This window comes from Pygocentrus nattereri, chromosome 12, assembly GCF_015220715.1.
Source record: "Pygocentrus nattereri isolate fPygNat1 chromosome 12, fPygNat1.pri, whole genome shotgun sequence".
NCBI lineage: Eukaryota > Metazoa > Chordata > Actinopteri > Characiformes > Serrasalmidae > Pygocentrus > Pygocentrus nattereri.
The window spans coordinates 9568064-9592001 of record NC_051222.1 but is presented as its reverse complement, the minus strand read 5'-3'; the positions used below and the strand labels follow the sequence as shown (position 1 = coordinate 9592001).

Sequence of the window (23938 nt, the reverse complement as noted above, 5' to 3'; positions counted from 1 at the left end):
TGACCTTAGTATGTTAATTTGTGGACTCTATATAGTAAACAATGATCTCATTATAGTCATTTGTGGCCTCATTACGTTAATTTGTGGCCTCAATATGGTAATGTGTGGCCGCAATATGGTAAATCGTTGCCTGAATATGTTAGTTTGTGGCCTCGATATGTTAATATGTGGCTTTAATATAATAAATTGGTGTCTCAATTTGGTAATTTGTGGCCATAATATAGTCATTTGTGGCATCGTTATAGCAAACTGTTGCCTCAATATAGTAATTTATAGCATATAATATTTATAGAATATAATAAACTGTCACCTCAATATGCTAATTTGTGGCCTCAATGTAGTAACTTGTTGCCTCAATATAGTTATTTGTGGCCTCAATATAGTCACATGTGGCCTCATTTGGCAAAGTGTGGCCCCTGTATAGTTATGTGCGGACTCAAAATAGTAATTTATGGCCTCCGTGTGTTAATTTGGGCCCTCAGGGTAGTAACTTGTTGCCCCAATATAGTTATTATAGTTATTTGTGCCCTCAAAATAGTAATTTATGGCCTCAATGTGTTCATTTGTGGCTTCAATATAGTAACTCGTGGCCACGCCTTATTAATAATGATCACCATGTCACCTTAGGAGCTCAGTGGGTTTACTCTCATTCCCTTTTGTGATTAAACTCACTGAACCGCGCTCAGTGACTCGGTGACTCAGTGACTCGGTGACTCGGGCTGAGAATGAATGAGACAGAGCCCGGCGCCTCCCGGAAGCCGGTGCGTCTGCAATAACCTTCCTACAGCGCACGGAGCTGCAGAGATGAGGCTGTGCTCGGGTTTATGAGCCATGGCTGAATAATATCCGACAGTCTGATATGGAGTCGTGTTTACCGTCAGCCCGCGTGTGAAAGACGGCATGGACGGTCAGATCGAAGCGGTGGGTGTCGGTGATCCGGGTCACCGGCGGCGCCTCTTATCCCTGTTAGCCAACTAGCGCGCTAAGGGTTAGCCGACTAGCGGGTCTCCTCACAGTTCAGCGCCTCTCAGATTTGAGTGTTTTAAGCGTTTATTGAGAAGTGTTTCCAGCAGCAGAGCTGATAATGGACGTGGTCTAGTTATGTTTTATATTTATACGTTACTGTTATGAAACGTTAGCGCGGACAGCGACGTAGCTGTGTGTGTTTACGTAGCTTAACCTACATGGGGATGGGCTGGGCTTGAAGTAGGTTAGCCAGGTGGACCCCATGATGTATATTGAGATGCTGTATATCCCTATTTAAGCTTCAGTTTTGGAGGAATCGACCACCTACAAAACATATTTACCCTAAGACTGTCTTCCTGTGTTATTTTGGCCCTGGAGCTATGAGGCCAGTGTAGATATGATCAGTGCTTCTCAACACTGTCCTGCACATTTGAATGCTTTTCCAACCACTTTACCTCCGTAATGGGCTGTTAATGAGCTGATTTGTTGTTGTTGGATCAGGCCTGTTGGAAGCAGGGAAAACACTTACAAAGTGCAGGGCAGTGGGCCTCCATGACCAGGGCTGAGAAACAGTGATGTAGCTACAAGTTTTATCCTCGTAGATCCACCGCAAAACTGAATGATCAAACTTTGGCTAAGTGGAGACTTTGGTCGCCCAGTAAACCATTCCTTTAAGCCAGAGGTGGGGAGCTGAGAGACCGAGTCCATCACTGTTCAGTGATTTCCCTGCTATAACACACCAGCCAAACAGCTTAACTAACAGCTGAGTGGAATCAGGTTTCAGTTTCAGTTTCCATTTTCAAGTTTATTTGTCATTTGCACAGCAGGTGTGTAACAGCAGGGAAATCACAGCCTATGCAGGGTTCTCCACATCCGGCGTTCCTCACCCCTTTGCGTTCTCAAGTTTGTGCTTCCCTTGCTCATCCCTCCAGGACCAGTGCTGCTCAGACACGGCTTCTGTAACCATCTCCGACTTCTCGGACGAGATTTTGCTCAACGTCCTGACGTACGTCCCAAGCCATGACCTGGTCACCAACGTGAGCCGAGTGTGCAGGAAGCTCCGGACGCTGTGTCTGGATAAGAGCCTGACTGCCCACATACACCTGCACAAAGAGTACACGGTGAGGATCCCCGGAGTGAGACTGCTGAGCTGTGAACAGGTCTCCTCGGGTCTGTCCATGAGTGAAGCCTATGGGACGTGCAGTAAAACATAACCTTGCTATTAGGAGGAGTGTTCCAGCAGTGTGTGGCGCATAGGCACTTCTATTATACTCTCTTTGAAGCTCGCATACTACGGCCAGTCCCTGTGCGGGAGCAGTTTGTACAAGAAAGCAATATTGGGGCAACACAAATCTGTTTTGATTCACTGATGTTTGTCATTTTCAGAAATTTTGCTTGTAGACGATGAGTGGGCCAAAGCATTACTTGCAGTTGTCAAGACAAGACAATTCGGTTTGAAAGTGATTTTAACTTAGAAACTATTAGAGCAGGTATGTCCAGGACAGTCCTGGGTTCCATAGTCCAGCATGGTTTGGCCGTTTACCTGCTCAAATGGACCAGTTTCAAATCAGCAGTTAGGGGGTTTCAAGTTGTCATGGTTCCCAAACACCATTTAAAATCTATGTATGTCATTTTTAATATTTCAGTAAAATTTAATTGATAACTTATTGGGCGATGGTTTGTAGAACGTATGTGCCTGTGTTTTTCAATCCGTCAGTAAGTAAGGGGTCATTCAGGGTTGTATTCTTTAATATTAAGGATAATAACGGTAGATGCAATATGATACGATTGTGAGAAACTGTTGTATATGGAAGTCATTGAAGTTCTCCTGGAAAGTCCTGAAAAATGATATCCTAAAACTGAGAGCACTACACGGTGCAGAGTAGCTTTTGCACACTGGGCACTTCCTGTGCGGAATTTCTTTGTGTGTGATGCTCCTGGTTTCCTGAGCAAAGCAGTAGCCTACGTAATGAGTGATTTTTGTCTGTGCTGACCGGTTGAATCAAAAGGAAAGCAGGCCATTTGTGACAGTTGTGGTCACTGAGTACTCTGAGCTGTATTTCACAGATCAAAATGAACACAACATGCCTAAGTTTAGCTTGATATCCCAGCAGCACAACACTTGCCCTGTTATGAAGTAATATCATTTCAAATAGCATGTGCCGGAGCTGATATATATTAAAACAGTAACTAGCTAGCAGAGCTGATTGCTTAGCAACAGGGAGACGTGCAGCCAGATACAGCAGTCTAGAAAAAGCCTTGTGTTTTTGGTCTTCAGAAAGAGTGCAATGGTGATCAAACATTGCCAAACTGCTTCTCATTAATGTGTGAAATGAAACGAGGATTATCACTGTTTATTTGAATTTCTTTTTTCCTATTAGGCAACCGACGAAGCTGTCAAACACCTTCTGAGGGAGCTGTCCAGCAATATCCAGACTCTGAATGTAAGTGGCTGCTATTGGCTGGCTGGCTCCACGTTGGACCAGGTAACTCGCTGCAAGAGCATGGTCCAGCTGGACCTGTCTGGCTGCCGTGTAACTCCGGCGCGCCTGTCTCGCTTGTTGAGCTCACTACAGTGCCTGCGCTCACTGGCCCTGGATGTGGGCCCTGGGTTCGACCTTCAGCAACTAAGTGCAGAGGGCAAGGCGGCTCTTGCCCGGCTACACGAACTGAAGCAAACGCTCTTGACACCCTCGTATGGCGTGGTGCCGTGCTGCAGTGCATTGCGGAGCCTGCGCCTCTACCTTGAGGCAAGTGAGGGCTGGCAAGAGGCCGGAGGCTGCGCTCAGCTGATGGTGGGCCAGAGCAGCGTGCCACATTATCAGAACCTGCGTTGGTTTTCCGCCCGTCTGGCACCAGGCGAGGTCAATCGCACCTTGCTGGCTCTCTACCTGGCCGTCTTCAGTATGCGTGTCCCGGAGGGCCTTACAGGGTTGGTCCTTTTTGTGCCTGGCCTCGCCCCTCCTAGGCCTGTCGCAGTGACGGCACTAACGGAGAGCATGGCATCATCCTCAGGAAGCAAGGTCCGTGCCCTGCAGCTTCCACGGACTTGGCTGGATGGCACTGTGTTGGGGCGGGTCTTGGCACACGGATGCCCAGCCTACCTGAACTTGTCCCGTTGTTCAGCTCCAGGATTTAATCCTCTGCATGTGCTGCTGGCTGCAGGCCGGGACCTCTCGCCGCTTCGTGGTCTTAACCTGCGTGGCTGTGGCCGAGGCTCATTACCAGAAAGCTGCAGCAAAGGGGAGGAGGAAATGGATGCAGAGAGCGTCAAAGCACTGACTGACTCTTGCCCCCATCTCACACACCTCAACCTGTCCGCCACTCACTACCATCACAATTCTCCAGCCGGACAGGACGGGCATCTGTGCGGCGCTTTGGGTCGTCTTGCTCACCTGCGGTCACTGGCACTCCCTGTGTGCGCATTAGCGCAACGGCCGCCAGCAGCAGCTCACGTCACAGACTCGAGTACGCATCTTTCCTCAGAGTCGCTGCTCCTCGGGCTAAAGAAGAACCGCCGGATTGGTGTGCCCACCTATCAGCCAGAGGTTGTGGGGGGGCAGGGTGGAGAACGGGAGGAAGCAGCTACCTCCTGTGTCCGGTCAATGCTGAAGGGCTGCCTTCATCTGGTGGAGTTGGAGCTCATCGGTGCCAGCTTCCTGTCAGCCATGCCACGGAATGAGCCAGCCATCCGCAAAGACCCCGCCGCCTGCCCCTGGGCCTGCCAGGTAGGGTTGGCTGATGAGACCGTATACACTGATCACATTCTGACCACCTCCTTGTTTTTACGCTTATTGTCCAGTTCACTATCAGCTCCACTTTGTAGTTCTACAGTTACAGACTGTAGTCCATCTGTTTCTCTGATACTCTGTTAACCCCCTTTTACCCTGTTCTTCAGTGGTCAGGACCCCCATGGACTCTCACAGAGCAGGTACTATTTGGGTAGTGGATCATTCTCAGCACTGCATTAACGCTGACATGGTGGTGGAGGTGGTGTGTTAGTGTGTGTTGTGCTGGTTTCAGTGGATCAGACACAGCAGTGCTGCTGGAGGTTTTAAACACTCTGTCCACTCACTGTCACACAGACCAGTGCAACACACACTAACGCACTTGCACCACATCAGTGTTACTGCAGTGCTGAGAATGATGGACAGTGAGCATAGAAACAAGGAGGTGGTCATAATGTTATGTCTGATGTATATTATCATTAATGTGATGCATGCATGTAAACAGTTTAGCTATCCAACTAGCCAACATTTTGCTATGTTATCTTTATTTGAAAACCTTGCATCCTAAAATGCGTATTAGGAATGGACCGATATAGGAGTCAGATATTTTTCATGTGTGTATCTGCTGATGCTGATACATAAACATTGATATAAGGTAGAAGTAGGGACTGCAATTACCTGGATAGATTAGTATTACAGGGAAGTATTACATTTATTTGTATAGTATTACAAGTGCAGTAAAATTAATAAAAGTCAGACATGATAGCGCAGCAACCCAGCATTACTAAAATATCCTGCTTTTCTAGAGTGTAGTAAACATTTCATCAGATATCCGTTTGAAACATCGACCAGATATAAACATCTGTCTGTTGCATCCTTCATGAAAAAGAAATAGAGGTTTAGACCAGTTCTAGAAGTCCCATAAACAACAATCACTGGTACCAAAACTATCAGATTTAAGCTGTCGAGTAACAAGGAGATGATTGGAAATAAGCTCATTATGAATTATTATTATTATTATTATTATTGTTGTTGTGTTGTTGTTCTTTTTTCACCAGTTGTTTGATTTTTCCTCATCACATTAAGTAAATAGATATAAAATCATGAATTTATTTATTTATGTAATATTTTTTCACTGAATTCATGTCCCTTTTTTCTTAACTGTTCACAAATGTTGTGCTGGTTTGTTGTGAATCGTGAAGATGTTTTCAGATGTTACTTTTTTTTTCCCCATTACGTCCACCCACACTGCAAGGTTGGGGACAGCCAGCTGGCCGCACTGGGGAACCTGAGGTTTTTACGCAAGCTCACCTTGGCCCACCTGCCCGGGGTCCTGAAGGGCACTGGACTTCTGCAGCTCGTTCAGGGATGTAAAGACCTTCAGGTGTTATCACTTGCCAACCTGGGGTCCTTAAAGACTGTGAACTACACACAGGCCCTGATGGAGGCGCTCAAGCACTGCACACAGCTCAGGGAGTTGAGGTGAGTAGTCATGCACACTGCAGTAGCTGTGACACAACTGGAGGAGGAAGGAGTACAAAGTCACTGTGATGACTTTGATGTCATGGAAATATTCAGATAAAAGTATTTTGTCAAAATCTAGCTCAAGTGAAGGTAAGTGAAGCCAAAGATATGCTTAAGCGAATGTATTGTCATTTAAACATGTGTACAATACAGTATGTTCTGTGTAGAACTTTTGCTTTTAACTAACCTGGACCTTAGACTAAAATCTTTTTGCTTTGAGCGACTCTGTACCTTAATTATGTTTATTACACTGAAACAAAAGATTGAACATTCCATTATTTCACCTCCAAAACAATCATAACACTACCAAATGTTTCAGTAGCAGTGGTGGACAGTAACTAAGCAAATGTAATTGGTTACTGTATTTAAGTGTTTGTTTGTTTTTTTGTGTATTTGAACTGAAGTTTTTTCCACTTTGGGCAACTTTTTACTTTCACTCCACTAAATTTCAGAGTCTAATATCTGACTTTTTACTCCGCTACATTTTGAGAAATCTGTCGTTCCTTTTGGTTTCTGTGTGTATAAAAACGTAACATATCAAAACAAAAGAAGTGCAAAGCCAGAGCACCAATCAGGGCCCAGCGGTCACTTTGTTTAGAGCTGGTTTTGACCTGTTGGTCATACCGACCCAGTGCAGCACACGGTTCAACGTCAGATTTGTGATCCTGAGTTTAAAGCCAGTTTTTATTCAACTTAAACTTGGAACTAAGTTGTAAATAAATCTGAAACTGAAACTTTGCTTGTGTGTAAAAAGTGATTTCAGAGCCACTCGGTTCTCCCTGATGGAAACTGTTTACCTTCAGTGTTTTGTGCTTATGATCATTTTAATAGACGTCAGCGTCACTAATTAATGACGTTCTATTAAAAGACTGGTTTACCAAGAGAGACGCTGGAGGACTTTCACCTGAAATGAGTTCATGAAGCCAGTCTTGTTATAAAAATGATAACAGGACATCAGAGCCAGAATTACTCTTTTAGTACTTTTACTTTATACTTGAGTACATTTGAAGGCAAATACTTCAGATCTAAAGGGAGGAACTTCTACTTTTACTGGAGTAATATTTACCTTGGGTATCTCTACTTTAACTCAAGTACATGATTTGTCTGCTTTGTCCACAATTGTTCAGAAGTGACGGTGCTGGCTAATTTTGAGCAGAACTCTGAAACATATCTAGCAAACACATCTTTGAACAGGTACCCAAGCAGAAAATCATACATTTTTCAATGAATACACAAAAAAAATCTGAAAAAAAAATGTAAAAAATGAAATATTGTGATGTGTATTTCAGTATTACATTGTTTTGGCCTACCACCAGTTGTGGGTAATTTTGATGTTTTAATAAATACAAAAACAGTAAATACAGATTGACTAGCAAAAGAAAATTTTGAAAAAAAAAATCTTGGAATTTGAGAACATGTACATTAAAGATATAACAAGAAAAGTTTCAGAATGAAAATTTATGTGAAAATGTAATGGAGTAAAAGCAATTTCAAATATAATATAAAATTTCCAAAATAAAATAAAGTACAACTCAAGAATTTTCCACCCCAGAACACAACGGTTCATAAACTAATTATCAAATTAATCATAAAGTTACTGTAGGAAAGACGCTGAACTTCATAAGACACTTCAGGACCGAGACTGAGCAGGAACAATTTAAAAATACTTTTGCCTTTAGCCAGTTGTGGGTAGTCAGTTTGGTATGAAAGACACTTTAAGGATCTGACCACTGTAACACTTTGCTCCTGAATTCTTACTGTACTCAGTATAAGTAAAGGCAGTTCTTCAAATCTCCAGTAGAGGGCAGCAGTGGTTTCATGTTTTGCTTTTCTTTTATATCATTAGCCATACATTCATATTAAGCACCAAATTGACATTGAATGTTGTCCATAGTCTGTGCTGGACAATCTTTGGCCTGTTCCCTTTTGGTAGATATGACCAAATTTGTGATTATACATGGCAGGGAATATTAGTCTTATCCGTAAAAGGCCAGTGTGGCTCCAGGTTTTCATTCTAAGATGTGGGATCACGTGTCCTTCTGCTTGATTGGTATGAAAACCTGCAGCCACACTGGCACTTTCAGGATAAGTTTGGTGACCCCTGTTTAGAGACATGAAGGCTAATGAAATTATTGATGTTTGCTTAGTCGCTATGGATGCTTATTGTAGGCACTGTTTTAATGCTTCACTTTGCTCATATTATCGTTTAAAAACATTGTGGTCAGATATTCTGAGAAGGTTCTGTTCTTTGTAAGAAATTGTATCCTAAGCCTTTTGAAATTCAGTTTTCTAAACCATGTTTGATAAACTAATTCAGCAACAATTGCTTAGAATAACTTGTATAATTCACCATTTTCTGTGAACCTTCAAGATCTTTAGTGGAAAGCACGCCAATCTTGGTGATGCTAGCACAGATGTCATTCATACGGCCAAAATTCTTTGCGGCTTATTTTTTTCAATGATTTTTTTGTGATCTGTTGTAAACCTGAAGCTCACAGAAGCCATGTTTACATGCAGCCAAATAAGCCATTAATAATCTGACTAATTGCTCAGTCAGAACAGAATACGTTCATGTAAACACCTCAGTCGGAATCGTCTAGTCCAATTAAGGCCATTCAGAATACAGTTTATATCTGTTTGAACGAGGTGGGTGATCCTGAAAATAACCTGTTAAATAGAAGAATAATATGTGTGTAAACATCTGTATCCAATTACGTTTTCAGTCTGAACGTTTAAGTCCATAGTGAAAGTTTATAATGCTCAACATGGTGGAGCTGAAACAGAGGAAGTTTATGCTCTGATGTTTCAAAGACTGCGGTGGGACGGACGTCCAGCTTATGTGTCTCAGACCTCGATGTCTTCCTCTCGGCCTTCTTTAATAAGGACATGTGAAGGACGTTTTCCTGAGTCTGACATTTTAAAACAAGTAAAAACACAAGCACTGCTCACTGCTGCTCATCTTACTCGGACTGGACTCATGAGGTTTGCTGTCATAGTAACGTTTCCTTTAAGTGGTGCTCCACGTGTCATTTTGGGTTGGATTTGGATCAACTAAACACCTCCATCTTAATCTGTAATCGGAATATATTCATTCGCGAAAATCTTTGCATGTAAACACAGCCACCGTGTGGTCTAAATGAGCACATTAGCACATTTTCAGTACTTTCTGTTAGCCACAACATACATCACAACATCTATTAGTCACAACATAAGAATTCTTATTTGGGCCGAACTGGCATTTTAAAATGAAAAATCATTTAAGCACACGAGTGAAAGTAAGAGGTTGGCTTTTTACCTGAATGAGTCCTGCATAATTGCATTAAGACATTTTGGTATAGCTGTAGCGTCAGTGTTGTAATATGAGTATTAGTGCAGTTACTTAGACTCACATGATTTATGCCAACGCAACACAGATTGGGCAACTGTTGATCAAGTTTCGAGAAACAAAAATGTGCTGATTCCTATCTTGGCCAGTTCCGACCATGCATTCCTACATCCTTGGACACTTTGTATACTGAGGTGAATTATACACACCAATTTATACAACAGTTCGTTCCAGCCAAGCACGCTGATTGGTTGTGAAGAATTCTAATTGTGCTGTTATTTCGTCATAACATCATGTTTTTTTTGACAAACACTGTATCACTCCGCTGAGACGCCATTGCTAAGCAGCTGTAGGAGACGCTCAAGCCATCTGAACGTTTTTCCTTCTTACTTTGCCACAAACAGAACACGGATACTTTTAAGATCACATTTGACCGGCAGCTGATTTGGTCAGACTCTGAAGATGAGACTACGCTAAATTCCCAAACTGTCATCACCACTGAGCAGCTTTTCAGTCGGCAGCTGTGACAGAAGAACAGCTAAACAACCTGGAATTAGAAATGAACCCAATACCATTCACCTCACTATGAACTGTAAGACGCTTTACAGACTGGCTGGAACAAAACAACATTAATACTGATCTGCAAAAACGGACAAAACTGAGCTAAACTTGATATTGCGTCAGTTTTATGGCTCAGCCTGATTTGATTTGATGTGATTTTGTGAAAACGCAGAACCTTGAATGTTTTATTGCTTAAGTAAGCAATACATAAATAAATAAATAGAATAAACAGACAAATATGCTGGTATGCAAATGTACCCTGAACGGGAGTTGTGAAAGTTGCTACTGTGCGTATAAGTTAAAAAGAAGTGACCTTTGAAATAGTGAATGTTAGAATGATGCTTCCTAACCCCCTCTGCTCTTTTGTGTAATATAACAGGCTGGAGCAGCCGTACTTCAATGGCAACGCTGCATTTTTTGAGGCGCTCAGCAGCTGTCGCTGCCTTCACCGCCTGTGTCTGGTGTCGCGCCATGGAACGTTCCTGCCAACCGCGGTAGTGAACTTCATGCAGAGCTGCGCAGAGGTCATCATGTGTCATATGTTCATGGGTGGGACTTTGGTAGCTTGCAAAACACTGCAGAAGACCCTGCTGGACAGGTTAGTAGTCTCCCTCCTAATCTGTCCCTTCAGCAACTTCATTAAGTACACATCCTTGTTTCTACACTCCTTGTTTTTATCAGCTCTACTTACTATATAGGTGCACTTTGTAGTTCTGCAATTACAGACTGTAGTCCATCTGTTTCTGTGCATACTTTGTTACCCTGTTCTTCAGTGGTCAGGACCCCCACAGCAACACCACAGAGCAGGTATTCTTTGGGTGGTGGATCATTCTCAGCACTGCAGTAATAGGTGTTAGTGTGTGTTGTGCTGGTCTGAGTGGATCAGACACAGCTGTGCCACTGGAGATTTTAATCACTGTCCACTCTATTAGACACTCCTACTTTGTCAGTCCACCTTGTAGATGAAAAGTCAAATGACAGCTCATCTGCTGCTGCACAGTTGGTGTGTTGGTTGTCCTTTAGTCCTTCATCAGTGGTCACTTAGGGTCCTGTTGGCTGGATATTTTTGGTTGGTGGACTATTCTTAGTCCAGCAGTGACACTGAGGTGTTTAAAAACTCCAGCAGCACTGCTGTGTCTGATCCATTCAGACCAGCACAACACACTAGCACCATGTCAGTGTTACTGCAGTGCTGAGAATGACCCACCACCCAAATAGTACTTGCTCTGTGAGGGTCCTGTGGCAGTTCTGACCATCGAAGAACAGGGTGAAACAAACTATGCAGAGAAACCGATGGACTACAGTCTGTACCTGTAGAACTACGAAGTGTACCTTTATGCTAATTTGAGTTTTTTCAGATTAAAGCAGAGTTCTAGAACTGTACTTTAAAAGTTACTTTAATTCTGTTTACAGCTCCATTCACAGGAATGCCAAGAATCACTGACCCGCCTTGCAAGGAGGTGGTAGATGAGTTTGGTATTAGCTTGAAATGTTTATATTTCCCTGTCTGCTGAGGACAAACATTGCCAGGCCCTCTTCTATGCTTTTGGAGCTTTTGGAGTTGCATGGCCCATCTGGAAACATTTATTGGTGGTGCTAGCATTAGGGATATTTAGGAATTGGAAAAACTCATAACGCTAAACTTACAGCATTCCTACTTGCTCCTGGTCCACATTGCTAGTACCTCCATCTTGTTGCTCAGGGATTTTTCTTTGTCCCTTATAACATTATAGCGTAGAGCAGGCTTATACCTTCATACCTTATACTTTTTGGCTTCAGTCTAGCTCTCCATCCCCTGTGAGGTCTTCTGATTACCCATTGCTCACTTGTGAATACTGTTACCTTTTGTAGTACAAGGAGCAAACCAGTCCTGGTGGGGTGACGCAGATTGGCTGCCATCTGAACTTGTAGTAACATGCTAAGATGCCAAAATAAAATTTATAAAGCACATTTTAACCCAAAGTGCTGTACACAGGTAAACGCTTTTAAAAGGACTGTATAGAGCAACATCTAATGTATAACAAAAAAACACAGCAGTGATCACTTTACAGAGACAAAAGATAATTTGATAAAAAATATGTTTTTAAGTGAGATAAAATCACCGGTAGAGGGTGAAGACTTAATGTCCAGGGTGCAGCAACAACAAAGGCCCGGTCAGCCTTGACGTTCAGCCAAGACTGTGGCACATTCAATAGCAGCGTATTTGATGGCCTCAAGGACCTGGAGCCAGGATAGAGTTGAAGCAAATCTCCTGGTGCCACTCCAGAGTGGAGCTGCTGCAACAGGTTTCCACTAGCCTGACCGTCTTGAAGGGGCCTAAGATATGCGAAAATAAAACCACTGCCGCCAGCCTGTTGACACGTGCAAGCCAGAATAGTTTTTACACAATTAGCTTGATTCACACATTAGCTAGAAAACACACATCATACTAGAAATCAAGATTAATCAAAACATCTGTTTCTCCAATCCTTAGTTGGACATTATCCCCTCATCTCGTTCCCAGCTGATACAATAAAACCTACCGAGTATCACATCACATTAAAGGTTTGAACTCAATGTCCTCTTGCATAGTATTACTGTAAATGGCTAATATTAGTATTTCTGACACTCACTGGACGCCTTTTCTCTCTAAACCCAGTTGGTAGTGCATGAAAATAACAAGACTGCAAAATAGCATGGATTGTGTGTCTTGCCAATTCTAAAGTTTACTACAACATGAACAACTAAACCATGGCTATTATCAGTAACAAGCAGGTATACCCAGTTTAAGAACAACATTCGTCAATGGGTGATTGCAAGGATTTTGGGTATTTCACCCTCTACGGTACAAAATATCATCAAAAGATTTAGGGATTCCAAGTGTGCATCGAAGGACAAGGCCAAAACTGAAAAATTCCACTGAGATGGCACTGAATTGAAAACTGGGATGCTCCCGGGATGAATATCAGGAATACTTTGATAAGTCGTTGTCAGTAACAGGATGTTGCTGCATCCTCAAATGAATTGAGACTGTACCATAGGCACAGCGGAAATCATATATCCACAACTTCCAGATACACTGCCAACTTCTCTGGGCTCAAGCTCATCAGACTAATCTTCTTCTTCTTTCGGCTGCTCCCTTTAGGGGTCGCCACAGCGGATCATCTGCCTCCATCTTGCCCTATCCACTGCCTCCTCTACTTTTACACCAACCATCTCCATGTCCACCTTCACTACATCCATAAACCTTCTCTGAGGTCTACCTCTACTCCTTCTACCCGGCAGCTCCATCTCCAACATTCTTTGACCAATATATCCACTATTCCTCCTCAACACATGTCCAAACCATCTCAGCCTGGCCTCTCTGGCTTTATCTCCAAACTGCTCCACCTTCACTGTCCCTCTGATCTGCTCATTTCTAATCTTGTCCATCCTTGTCACTCCCAATGAAAATGTCAGCATCTTCATCTCCACCACCTCCAGCTCAGCCTCCTGTCTTTTAGACAGAGCCACAGTCTCCAAACCATACATCATAGCAGGACACACTACTGTCTTGTAAACCTTCCCTTTCACTCTTGCTGCAATCCTTCTTTCACACATCAGCCCTGACACCCGTCTCCACCCACTCCATCCTGCCTGCACCCTCTTCTTCACCTATTTTCTACACTGTCCATTGCTCTGGATGGTTGACCCAAGATATTTGAAGTCATCCACCTTTACGACCTCTACTCCTTGCATCTTCACCTTTCCACCTGCCTCCCTCTCATTCACACACATGTATTCTATCTTGTCTCTACTGACCTTCATTCCTCTCTTCTCCAGTGCAAACCTCCACCTCTCCAGATTCTCTTCCACCTGCTCTCTACTCTCACCACAGATTACAATGTCATCTGCAAACATCATGGTCCATGGAGCCTCCTGCCTGACCTCATCTGTCAACCTTTCCATCACCATTGCAAACAAGAAGGGGCTCAAAGCTGATCCCTGATGTAACCCTACCTTCACATTGAAACCACTTGTCACTCCAACTGCACACCTCACCACTGTCTCACTGTCCTCATACATGTCCTGCACCACCCTAACATACTTTTCAGCTACACCTGACTTCCTCATACAGTACCACAGTTCCTCTCTTGGCACCCTATCATATGCCTTCTCTAGATCCACAAAGACACAATGTAGCTCCTTCTGACCTTCTCTGTACTTCTCTACCAACACTCTCAACGCAAAAATTGCATCTGTGGTACTCTTTCTGGGCATGAAACCAAACTGCTGCTCACTGATCTGAACCTCTCGCCTTAGCCTTGCTTCAACAACTCTTTCCCATACCTTCATGGTGTGGCTTATCAACTTTATACCTCTGTTGTGGACATGAGCTCTGCACATCACCCTTGTTCTTAAAAATGGGGACACTGCTTCTCCACTCATCAGGCATCCTCTCACTCTCCAGGATTTTGTTAAACAACCTGGTTAAAAAGTCCACTGCCTTCTCTCCTAAACATCTCCATACCTCCACAGGTATGTCATCTGGACCAACTGCCTTTCGATTCTTCATCCTGTTTAAAGCTGCCCTCACTTCCACCTTACCAATTCTCTGCACTTCCTGATCCACTATCTCTCCCCCTGTTGTCCTCCTCTCTCTCTCGTTTTCCTCATTCATTAGTTCTTCAAAGTACTCCTTCCATCAACTCAACACTCTGTTCACTCAATAGTAGCTGTTCCCTCTCTGTTCCCTCTCTATCCTTTATCAGCCTAACCTGCTGTACATCCTTTCCAGCTCTATCTCTCTGGTTAGCCAAACCATACAAGTCCTTTACTCCTTCTTTACTGTCCAGCCTCTCATACAGCTCATCATAGGCCTGAGCCTTTGCCTTTGCCACCATTCTTTTCACTATGTGACTAGCCTCACAGTACTCCTGCCTACTTCATTCATCTCTCTGGTTATCCCACTTTTTCTTAGCTGCCTTCTTCTTCTGAATACTCTCCTGGACCTCCTCATTCCACCACCAACTTTCCTTGTCTTCTTTCCTCTGACCAGACGAAACACCCAACACATTCTTGGAAGTTTCTCTCACCACCTTAACTGTAGTTTCCCAGTCCTCAGGTAGCTCCTCACTGCCCCCAAGGGCCTGTTGCAATTTTTCACTGAACTGCCTGCAACCATCCTCCTCCTTCAGCTTTCACCATCTAATCTTTGGCTCTGTCTTCACTCTCTTCCTCTTCTTTGTTTCTAATCTCATTCTACAGACAACCACCCTATGCTGCCTTGCTACACTTTCCCCTGGTACCACTTTACAATCTCCCATCTCCTTTAGGTGGCATCTCCTGCTAAGGATATAATCCACCTGTGTGCACCTCCCTCCACTCTTGTATGTTACCCTGTGTTCTTCCCTCTTCTGAAAATATGTGTTCACCACAGCCATTTCCATTCTCTTTGCAAAATCTACAACCATCTGACCTTCCGCATTTCTGTCTTTCACACCATACATACCCAGCACCTCTTCATCCCCTCTGTTCCCTTCACCAACATGTCCGTTGAAGTCTGCACCAATCACTAATCTCTCCTCTCTAGGGACACCATCTACCACTTCATCCATCTTACTCCAAAATTTCTTTCTCCTCTAACTGACAACCAACCTGTGGAGCATATGAACTGACCACATTCAAAATTACACCATCAACCTCCAACTTCAGACTCATGATCCTGTCTGACACTCTCTTTACATCCAGAACACTTTTCACAAGCTGTTCCTTTATCCCTACTCCATTCCTCTTCCTCTCTACACCATGATAGAACAGTTTGAATCCACCTCCAATGTTCCTGGCCTTGGTTCCTTTCCATCTGGTCTCCTAGACACACAGAATATCTACCTTCCTTCTCTCCATCATGTGTGCAAGCTCTCTGCCTTTACCAGTCATTGTCCCTATGTTCAGACTCCCTACTCTAACCTCCACACTCCTGCCTTTCCTTCTCTCTCGCTGCCTTCTAACCCGCCTTCCTCCTCTCCCCTTTGATGGTCTTCGACCTACAGTAGTCCAATTTCCACCGGCACCCTGCTGGTCAACAGCACCGGAGGCAGTCCTTGTTAACCCGGGCCTCGACCGATCCGGTATGGCAATCATATTTGTGATCCGCATGATAGTTTTGGCACAAGTTTTACGCCGGATGCCCTTCCTGACGCAACCCTCACCATTTATCCGGGCTTGGGACCGGCACCAGAAGTACACAAAGTACACCCCTAATGGCTGGTTTAAGCTCATCAGGCTGATGCACAGTGGAAATGTCTCTGAAGAGGCAACTTTGCAGATTGCTCACCTAGTCAAAAAAGAAATGCACCATACAGGTTGTCAGCAGGATAAAGGGTGTACTAGTGCCCATGTCCTGCCTTTTAGGGTGTTTTCACACTTGGGCCATTTCAGCCTCTGAAGTTAACTTGGACCCCTCTAAACGAACTCAGACCCCTCTAAACGGCCTCAAAAATGAACCGAACTGAGACCATCTCTCGAGGTGGTCTCAGTTCGGTTCGTTTGTAGTTAGTTTTGTGGTTCGATTAATTTGTGAAAACAAAATGGCCCCAGTCTGTTTTAGCTTTGCTTTATGTTGAAGACCTCAAGGCTCACCGTACATACAGCCACAGTCAGCCAGTAAAACAGACCAAGGATCATTTATAAGGTTCTACTCAGGATAAAATCTGTCCATGATGTGTGACAGACAGCAGTGCTGACATATTAAAGCGATGAGATGCAAGAGCTTGCGTGATTTTGCTGTGCTATAGACTCAGAGGAGCACAGCCGAAAACAGAGCCCACCATGGAAGACCCGCAGGGCCATTTTTCCAATTTTCAAACACCTGATAGGTTGGATTTATCAGAGAACATTGCACACTTGGCGAGCACTGTGCACATCGTGCGTGCTGTGAAAGGGGTCCAAGATGTAATGGAGTTGTGGGCTGGACAAAACATGGTCCGAGATCCCAAAGGACCAGAGAGAAAACAGTACTCTTTAGAGTTCACTTACATTGTTAACACAAAAAGAACTGAGGTCATTTGCAGTTGGTTCTTTTCCTGGTTCACTTTAACAGACCTCTGTTCGGTTCTTTTAAAACAAACTATGTGAAAACACTGTTGGACACCATTTGTTTCAGGGATGCTAATGCTTATTTCAGTATGACAGTGGCAGAACACATTCTGCTTGTTACAATATCATGGCTGCATAAATAGAGAATGCAGAGAGAACAGTTTCTTATTGACAACATGGAGTTTTACAAAGTGCAAAATACATCAACAAAGGTCCACATGTGGTTGTGCCACTGAAGAGAAGAAAGCTTTCAAAACCGGATCAGTTGGTGTCTTCAACCCCTGAACATTTATTAAGTGCTGTGAAAAGGAAAAGTGCTGTAACACAGTGGTAAACTTTCTCCTGTCCCAGCTTTTTTGAGATGTGTAGCAGGCATCAAATTTGGAATGAATGCCTAGTTGCCAAGTTCATAAGGAAAAACAAAAACATTGTGCTTTTGTTTTCAGTTGAATACAGCACAATACTGTGTTTTTTGTTTTTTTTTGTAATGCCATTTACTTACTGTGTCTCTTTGCCTCTGCATAGTCTGTCTCCATCCCGCCCAGCCCTCAGTGTGGTCATATACCCATTGTTGCATGAGGACCTGGGCCGTGTGATCAGGGAGATGCCGCTCTGCCACCTGGATGAGATCACACTCTTCAAAAGCCGTGTGGCGGAAGAGCCTACCATGCTGTAGCAGAGAGAGCGATGCATGAACTGAAAGCGGTCGATGCCTTTTGATGCCTCTGATGTTTTACCAAGTATTGTTTACACAGTTTGTTTTCTTCAGTAAATACAGGCATGTGTATTGTCAAGGGTGTTGTTTGACACAGCCCCCCAGCCTTCAACTAAAAGGACAATCATTTGCAAAAAGATGCATATCAAAAGAAATGACTATCTTATTATATGTAAGAGCCAGTTAGATCAAACTACATGCCAGCTTTGAACAATTTTGAGTCAGAAGTGTGCCAGAATCAGACATGCTTTGAAATTACATTAAATATGTTCTGGATTTTGGTTGACTGTTCATATTGTCACTGTCCAAAATAGTAACTTTACAAGAGAAGGTGAAAACATTCTTAATTTTCAATTGAAGTTAATGTAAAGAGGCTTTATTCTTAATGATTTTGGAGCATTTCTGTCGGTCCACTCATCATAAAATTTACACACAATGTTAAGAACAATGACTGCATTTAAATGTTCAGAAATAAAAACCAACTTACATGTTGTTCATGTACAGCAATGATTTCTTGATCTGAACAGTTTCTTGATCTGTTGACGATCAACTTTTTTTGCAGCAGCCACCACAGCCTCCCAGACACTGTTCAGAGGGGTGTACTGTTTTCTTTCACTGTAAATCTCCCGTTTAAGAATTGCCCACAAGTTCTCAATTGGGTTCAGGTCAGGTGAGGAAGGGGGCCATGTCATAATATTTCATCTTTATTGCCTTTACTGGCTTGTTGGATGCATGTGATGGAACATTGTCCTGCATAAAAATCATTGTCTTTTTGAAAGATGCAGATTCGTCCTGTACCGCTGCTTAAAGAAAGTGTCTTCTAAAAACTGGCAGTAGGCTTGGGAGTTGATTTTGAGCCCACCTTCAACCCGAAAAGGTCCAACCAGCTCATCTTTAATAATACCAGCCCATACCAGTAACCCACCTCCACCTTGCTGGCGTCTGACTCGAAGTGGAGCTCTGTCCCATTACTGATCCAGCCATGGGCCCATCCATCTCGTCCGTCAAGAGCCACTCATTTAATCAGTCCATAAAACCTTTAAAAAAATCTGTCTTCAGATTCTTCTTAGACCAGTCTAGACACTTCAGCTTATGTGTCTTGTTCAGTGGTGGTCGGGTTTCAGCCTTCCTTACCTTGGCCATGTCTCTGAGCGCTGAACATATTGTACTTCTTGAAACTCCAGCTAGGTTGCAGTTCTGGAATATGACAGAACTGGAAGATAATGGGTTCCTGGTAGCTTCACGCTTAATTCTTCTCAAATCCTTGGCAGTTATTTTGCGTCTTTTTTTCTCAGCACATTTCTTGCGACCCTGTTGACTATTTGCAACAAAACGTTTGATGGTTCTGTGATCACGCCCCAATATCTTAGCAATTTCAAGAGTTCTGCATCCCTCTGAGAGACTTTTGGTAATTTTTAAATTTTCAGAGTTAGTTCAATCTCTTTTTTTTTTTTTTTTTTTGGCCCATTTTGCCTAAACAAAAAAGCTGCCTAATAATTATGCACACCTTGACCTCCTTAGGCCACACCCTCCCTCATTACACAGATACCCATCACCTGCTATGCTTAAATCCATTAAGCATTCAAATTTATCCAGCTTGGAGTTAGAAAATATGCCTAAAAATGATAATATGGTCAAAATAATCACTTGACTAATAATTGTGCACACAGTGTATATAGGACCATATACACAGCATTCTACAGTTACATTGTAAATGAGCATCACACTAAATGTACTCTTATTTAAGTACAGGTTAATTGATTGATTGATTGAAAGCTATCCTAAGTAGGTATGATATTAGTAGATGTACATCAAGTTTTTTGTTTGAACTATATGTAAGCTTTTGCTTTTAGTGTTTGATTTTCACTTCGCCTTTCTTTGAAGATCATTGATCATTTGGTTTATGTTACATTGTTCCTAACATTATTATAACATTATAACCCTGTATTTGCTTCTCTGAGGCCCAGACCTCCCTTTCCCCAGCCACTTCCACTAGCTCTCTGGGGGGCGTTCCCGAGGCGCTCCCAGGCCAACTGGGCAATATAGTCACGCCGGTGTGTCATGGGTTTTCCCCGGGGTCTCCTCCCTCGTGGACTTGCCTGTGACACCACGAGGGAGGCGTCCAGGAGGCATCCTTACCAGATGCCCGAACCACCTCAACTGGCTCCTCTCGACGTGAAGAAGCAGCGGCTCTACTCCCGGATGAGCGAACTTCTCAGCCTATCTCTAAGGGAGAGTCCAGACACCCTGCAGAGGAAACTCATTTTGGTCGCTTGTATTCGCAATCTTATTCTTTCGGTCATTACCCAAAGCTCATGACCATAGGTGAGGGTAGGAACGTAGATCGACTAGTAAATCGAGAGCTTTGCCTTATAGCTCAGCTCTTTCTTTACCACAACAGACTGGTAAAGAGTCCTCATCACTGCTGACCCAGCACCAATCCGCCTGTCAATCTCCCGCTCCCTTGTACCATCACTCATGAACAAGACCCTGAGATGCTTAAACTCCTCCACTTGAAGCAAGAGCTTATCCCAGACCCAGAGAGGGCTCTCCACCCTTTTCCACCTAGGAACCAAAAGTCTTGGATGTAGAGGTACTGATCCTCATCCCGGCCGCTTCACACTCGGCTGCAAACCAATCCAGCGAAAGCTGAAGTTCACGGCCTGATGTCCCCAGTAGGACCACATCATCTGCAAACAGCAGCGATGTGACCTTGAGGTCACCAAACCGGGCACCCTCCATCCCCTGACTGCGCCTAGAAATTCTATCCATAAAAATTATGAATAGAATCGGTGACAAAGGGCAGCCCTGACGGAGTCCAACTCTCATTGGGAACGAGTCTGACTTACTGCCGGCCATGCAAACCAAGCTCCTGCTTTGTTTGTACAGGGCCTGAATGGCTCGTAGCAAAGAGCCAAGTACCCCGTACTCCCAAAGCACCTCCCACAGAATACCCCGGGGAACACAGTCGAAAGCCTTCTCCAGATCCACAAAGCACATGTGGACTGGTTGGGCAAACTCCCATGAGCCCTCCAGAATCCTCGAGAGGGTGAAGAGTTGGTCCAGTGTTCCATGACCAAGGCGGAACCCGCACTGCTCCTCCCGAATCCGAAGTTCAACTATAAGCCGGACTCTCTTCTCCAGTACCCCTGCATAGACCTTACCAGGGAGGCTGAGAAGTGTGATTTCCCTTGTAGTTGGAACACACCCTCCGGTCCCCTTTTTTAAAAAGAGGCACCACTACCCCAGTCTGCCAATCCAGTGGTACCGCCCCCGATGTCCACGTAATGTTGAAAAGGTGTGTCAGGCAAGACAGCCCCACAACATCAAGAGCCTTGAGGAACTCTGGATGGATCTCATCCACCCCTGGAGCCTTGCCACCAAGGAGCTTTTTAACTACCTTAATGACTTTGCCTCAGTAATGGACAAGCCTATTCCCGTGTCTCCAGCCTCTGCCTCCTCACTGGAGAATGTGGCGGTGGGATTGAGAAGGTCCTCAAAGTATTCCTTCCACCGCCCAATGACGTCTTCAGTCGAAGTCAGCAGCACACCATCTCCACTATATACAGTGGTAGTGGCACACTGCTTTCCCCTTCTGAGTCAGCTGACGGTATGCCAGAATCTTTTCGGAGCTGACTTAGTCACTTTCCAAGGCCTCACCAAACTCCTCCCACACCCGAGTTTTTGCCTTGGCGACGACTGAAGCTGCAGATCACTTGGCCTGTCGATACCTGCCAGCTGCCTCTGGTGTCCCACAGGCCAACAATGCCCGGTAGGACTCCTTCTTCAGCTTGACGGTATCTCTCACCTAGGGTGTCCACCACTGTGTTCGAGGATTACCGCCCCGACAGGCACCAACTACCTTGCGGCCACAGCTACAGTCAGCCACTTCAACAATGGAGGAGCGGAACATGGCCCATTCTGAGTCAATGTCCCCCACCTCCCCCGATATCAGGTCAAAGTTCTGACGGTGGTGTGAGTTGAAGATCAATCTGACAGGTTCTTCTGCAAGACGTTCCCAGCAAACCCTCACTATACGTTTGGGTTTGCCCAGTCTGATCTGGTGCCCCTACCACCTGATCCAACTCACCACCAGGTGGTGATCAGTTGACAGCTCAGCTCCTCTCTTTACCCGAGTGTCCAAAACACATGGCCGCAAGTCCGATGACACGGCTACAAAGTCAATCATTGAACTGCGGCTTAGGGTGTCCTGGTGTCATGTGCACTTATGGACATCCTTGTGTTCAAACATGGTGTTCGTGATGGACAAACTGTGGTTTGCACAGAAGTCCAAAAACTGAACACCACTCGGGTTCAGATCAGAGAGGCCATTCCTCCCAATCACACCCCTCCAGGTCACACTGTCATTGCCCACGTGAGCGTTGAAGTCCCCCAGTAGGACACTAGAGTCTCCAGGAGGAGCCCTTTCAAGCATCCTTCCCAAGGACTCTAAGAAGGCTGGGTGCGTAAGCACAGACAGCAGTCAGGACCCGTTCCCCAACCCGAAGGCATAGGGAAGCTACCCTCTCGTCCACCGGAGAAAACCCCAACATACAGGGGCTATGAGAGCCCACACCTGCCCGCCGCCTCTCACAATGGGCAACTCCAGAAAAGAATACAGTCCAGCCCCTCTCAATGAGATTGGACCCAGAGCCCAAGCTGTGTGTTGAGGTGAGCCCGACTATGTCTAGCCGGTATCTCTCAACCTCGCGCACCAACTCAGGCTCCTTCCCTGCCAGTGAGGTAACATTCTAAGTTCCAAAAGCCAGTTTCAGCAACCAAGGATCAGAACGCCAAGGCACACGCCTTCAGACATTGCCCAATCCACAAAGCACCAAACCCCTACTACTGCCCCTCCCATTGGTGGTGGGTCGATGCGAGGGGGGACTCATGTAACCCCTTTGGGCTGGACACTCGCTGGCGAGCCCCTCCCCCAGGCCTGGCTCCAGGGTGGGGCCCCGGTAACTCTGATCCGGGCAGGGTACACAAGTCTCCTTCTTTCATTATTTTCATAGGGGGAATTTTGGATCACTCTTTGTCTGACCTGTCACCTAGGACCAGTTTGCCATGGGAGACCCTACCAGGAGCTTTGCTCCAGACAACATAGCTCCTAGGATCATTCAAGAATGCAAACCCCTCCACCACGATAAGGTGATGATCCATGGAGAGGCTTCTCTGACTTTGTTTTCTCATTTTGTATGCATAATTATAGAAAGTGGACCAGTTTTGTTTACGTTCCTCTTCACGTCCCTCTTCCTGAGCTCCACCATGAACCTCCTCACTCCCGTCCTGTTGCTGCTGGCTCTCTCTGGATGTTCCAGCGAAGTCGTAAACAGTATCCATACTCAGTTCTTTGCTAATCCAGGAGGAACTGTGTCTCCTCCAACTGAACTTCGAGGTAGTAGTTACAAACAAATCTGCCAAGTTCGAGGCAACACCTATGAATATGCAACACTGTATGACACAGTAAACAAGGTCCCTTCTCAGCTCTACACGTCACAGACCTGCTCTGATGCCACCTTCACCCTCACCAATGCCGCCCCAGAAGAGAAGTCTTTCAACAGAGGCCAGTGGAGGAAGACCGAGAAAGCTGTGGCTGAAGCTCTGGTGTAAGGGAAGTGTAAGGGAAATTCTGCCTTTGTTGTCACCGGGGTGGCTCCCGGTGCTAATTAACTAAAGAACAGAGTTAATATTCCCGGTCACTTCTGTACCGCTTACTGCTGTCTAGATAACAATCTGAAAGTGATCGCTTCAGGTGCTTTCATAGGAGAGAATGCAAAGAGTGTGAAAGTGAAGGAAATGACAATAAAGAAGCTGGACAGAAATCAGAGTGATCTGTACGGTAAACGATTCCATGTATTTGGTGCTAACTCCAGTTAATCCAGCTCTGCTCCTCGTAGGTTCAGGTGGATTGGTTTTAACATCCAATTCAGTCTCACCAAAAAGAAAAGAACAAACTCCAAATCATGTTGGAGAACATCCTTTGCATCAGAAAATAAAGCTTTCTCTCTTTACTTGCATAAAGAAATCCGCACACTGTTTATTCTGCACTTTTAATCAGGG

General features: G+C 44.6%; 1 protein-coding gene across 1 annotated transcript; it reads left to right on the top strand.

The window, feature by feature from the left end:
- Positions 1-763: 763 nt before the first annotated feature.
- Positions 764-18382, top strand: fbxl18 (F-box and leucine-rich repeat protein 18). Its single transcript, XM_017717272.2, has 6 exons — positions 764-921; positions 1899-2087; positions 3348-4694; positions 5950-6176; positions 10484-10702; positions 17686-18382. The coding sequence occupies exons 1-6, from the start codon at positions 901-903 to the stop codon at positions 17834-17836; spliced, it is 2154 nt and encodes a 717-aa protein (XP_017572761.1). The 5' UTR covers positions 764-900; the 3' UTR covers positions 17837-18382.
- Positions 18383-23938: the final 5556 nt, after the last annotated feature.

Bases quoted from the DNA above. Each gene is read 5' to 3' on its own strand.
- fbxl18 (XM_017717272.2), top strand. From the start codon at position 901: ATGGACGGTCAGATCGAAGCG. The intron at 2,088-3,347 runs GTGAGGATCCCC...TTTTCCTATTAG, and splicing joins ACCTGCACAAAGAGTACACG to GCAACCGACGAAGCTGTCAA. The intron at 4,695-5,949 runs GTAGGGTTGGCT...CCACACTGCAAG, and splicing joins CCTGCCCCTGGGCCTGCCAG to GTTGGGGACAGCCAGCTGGC.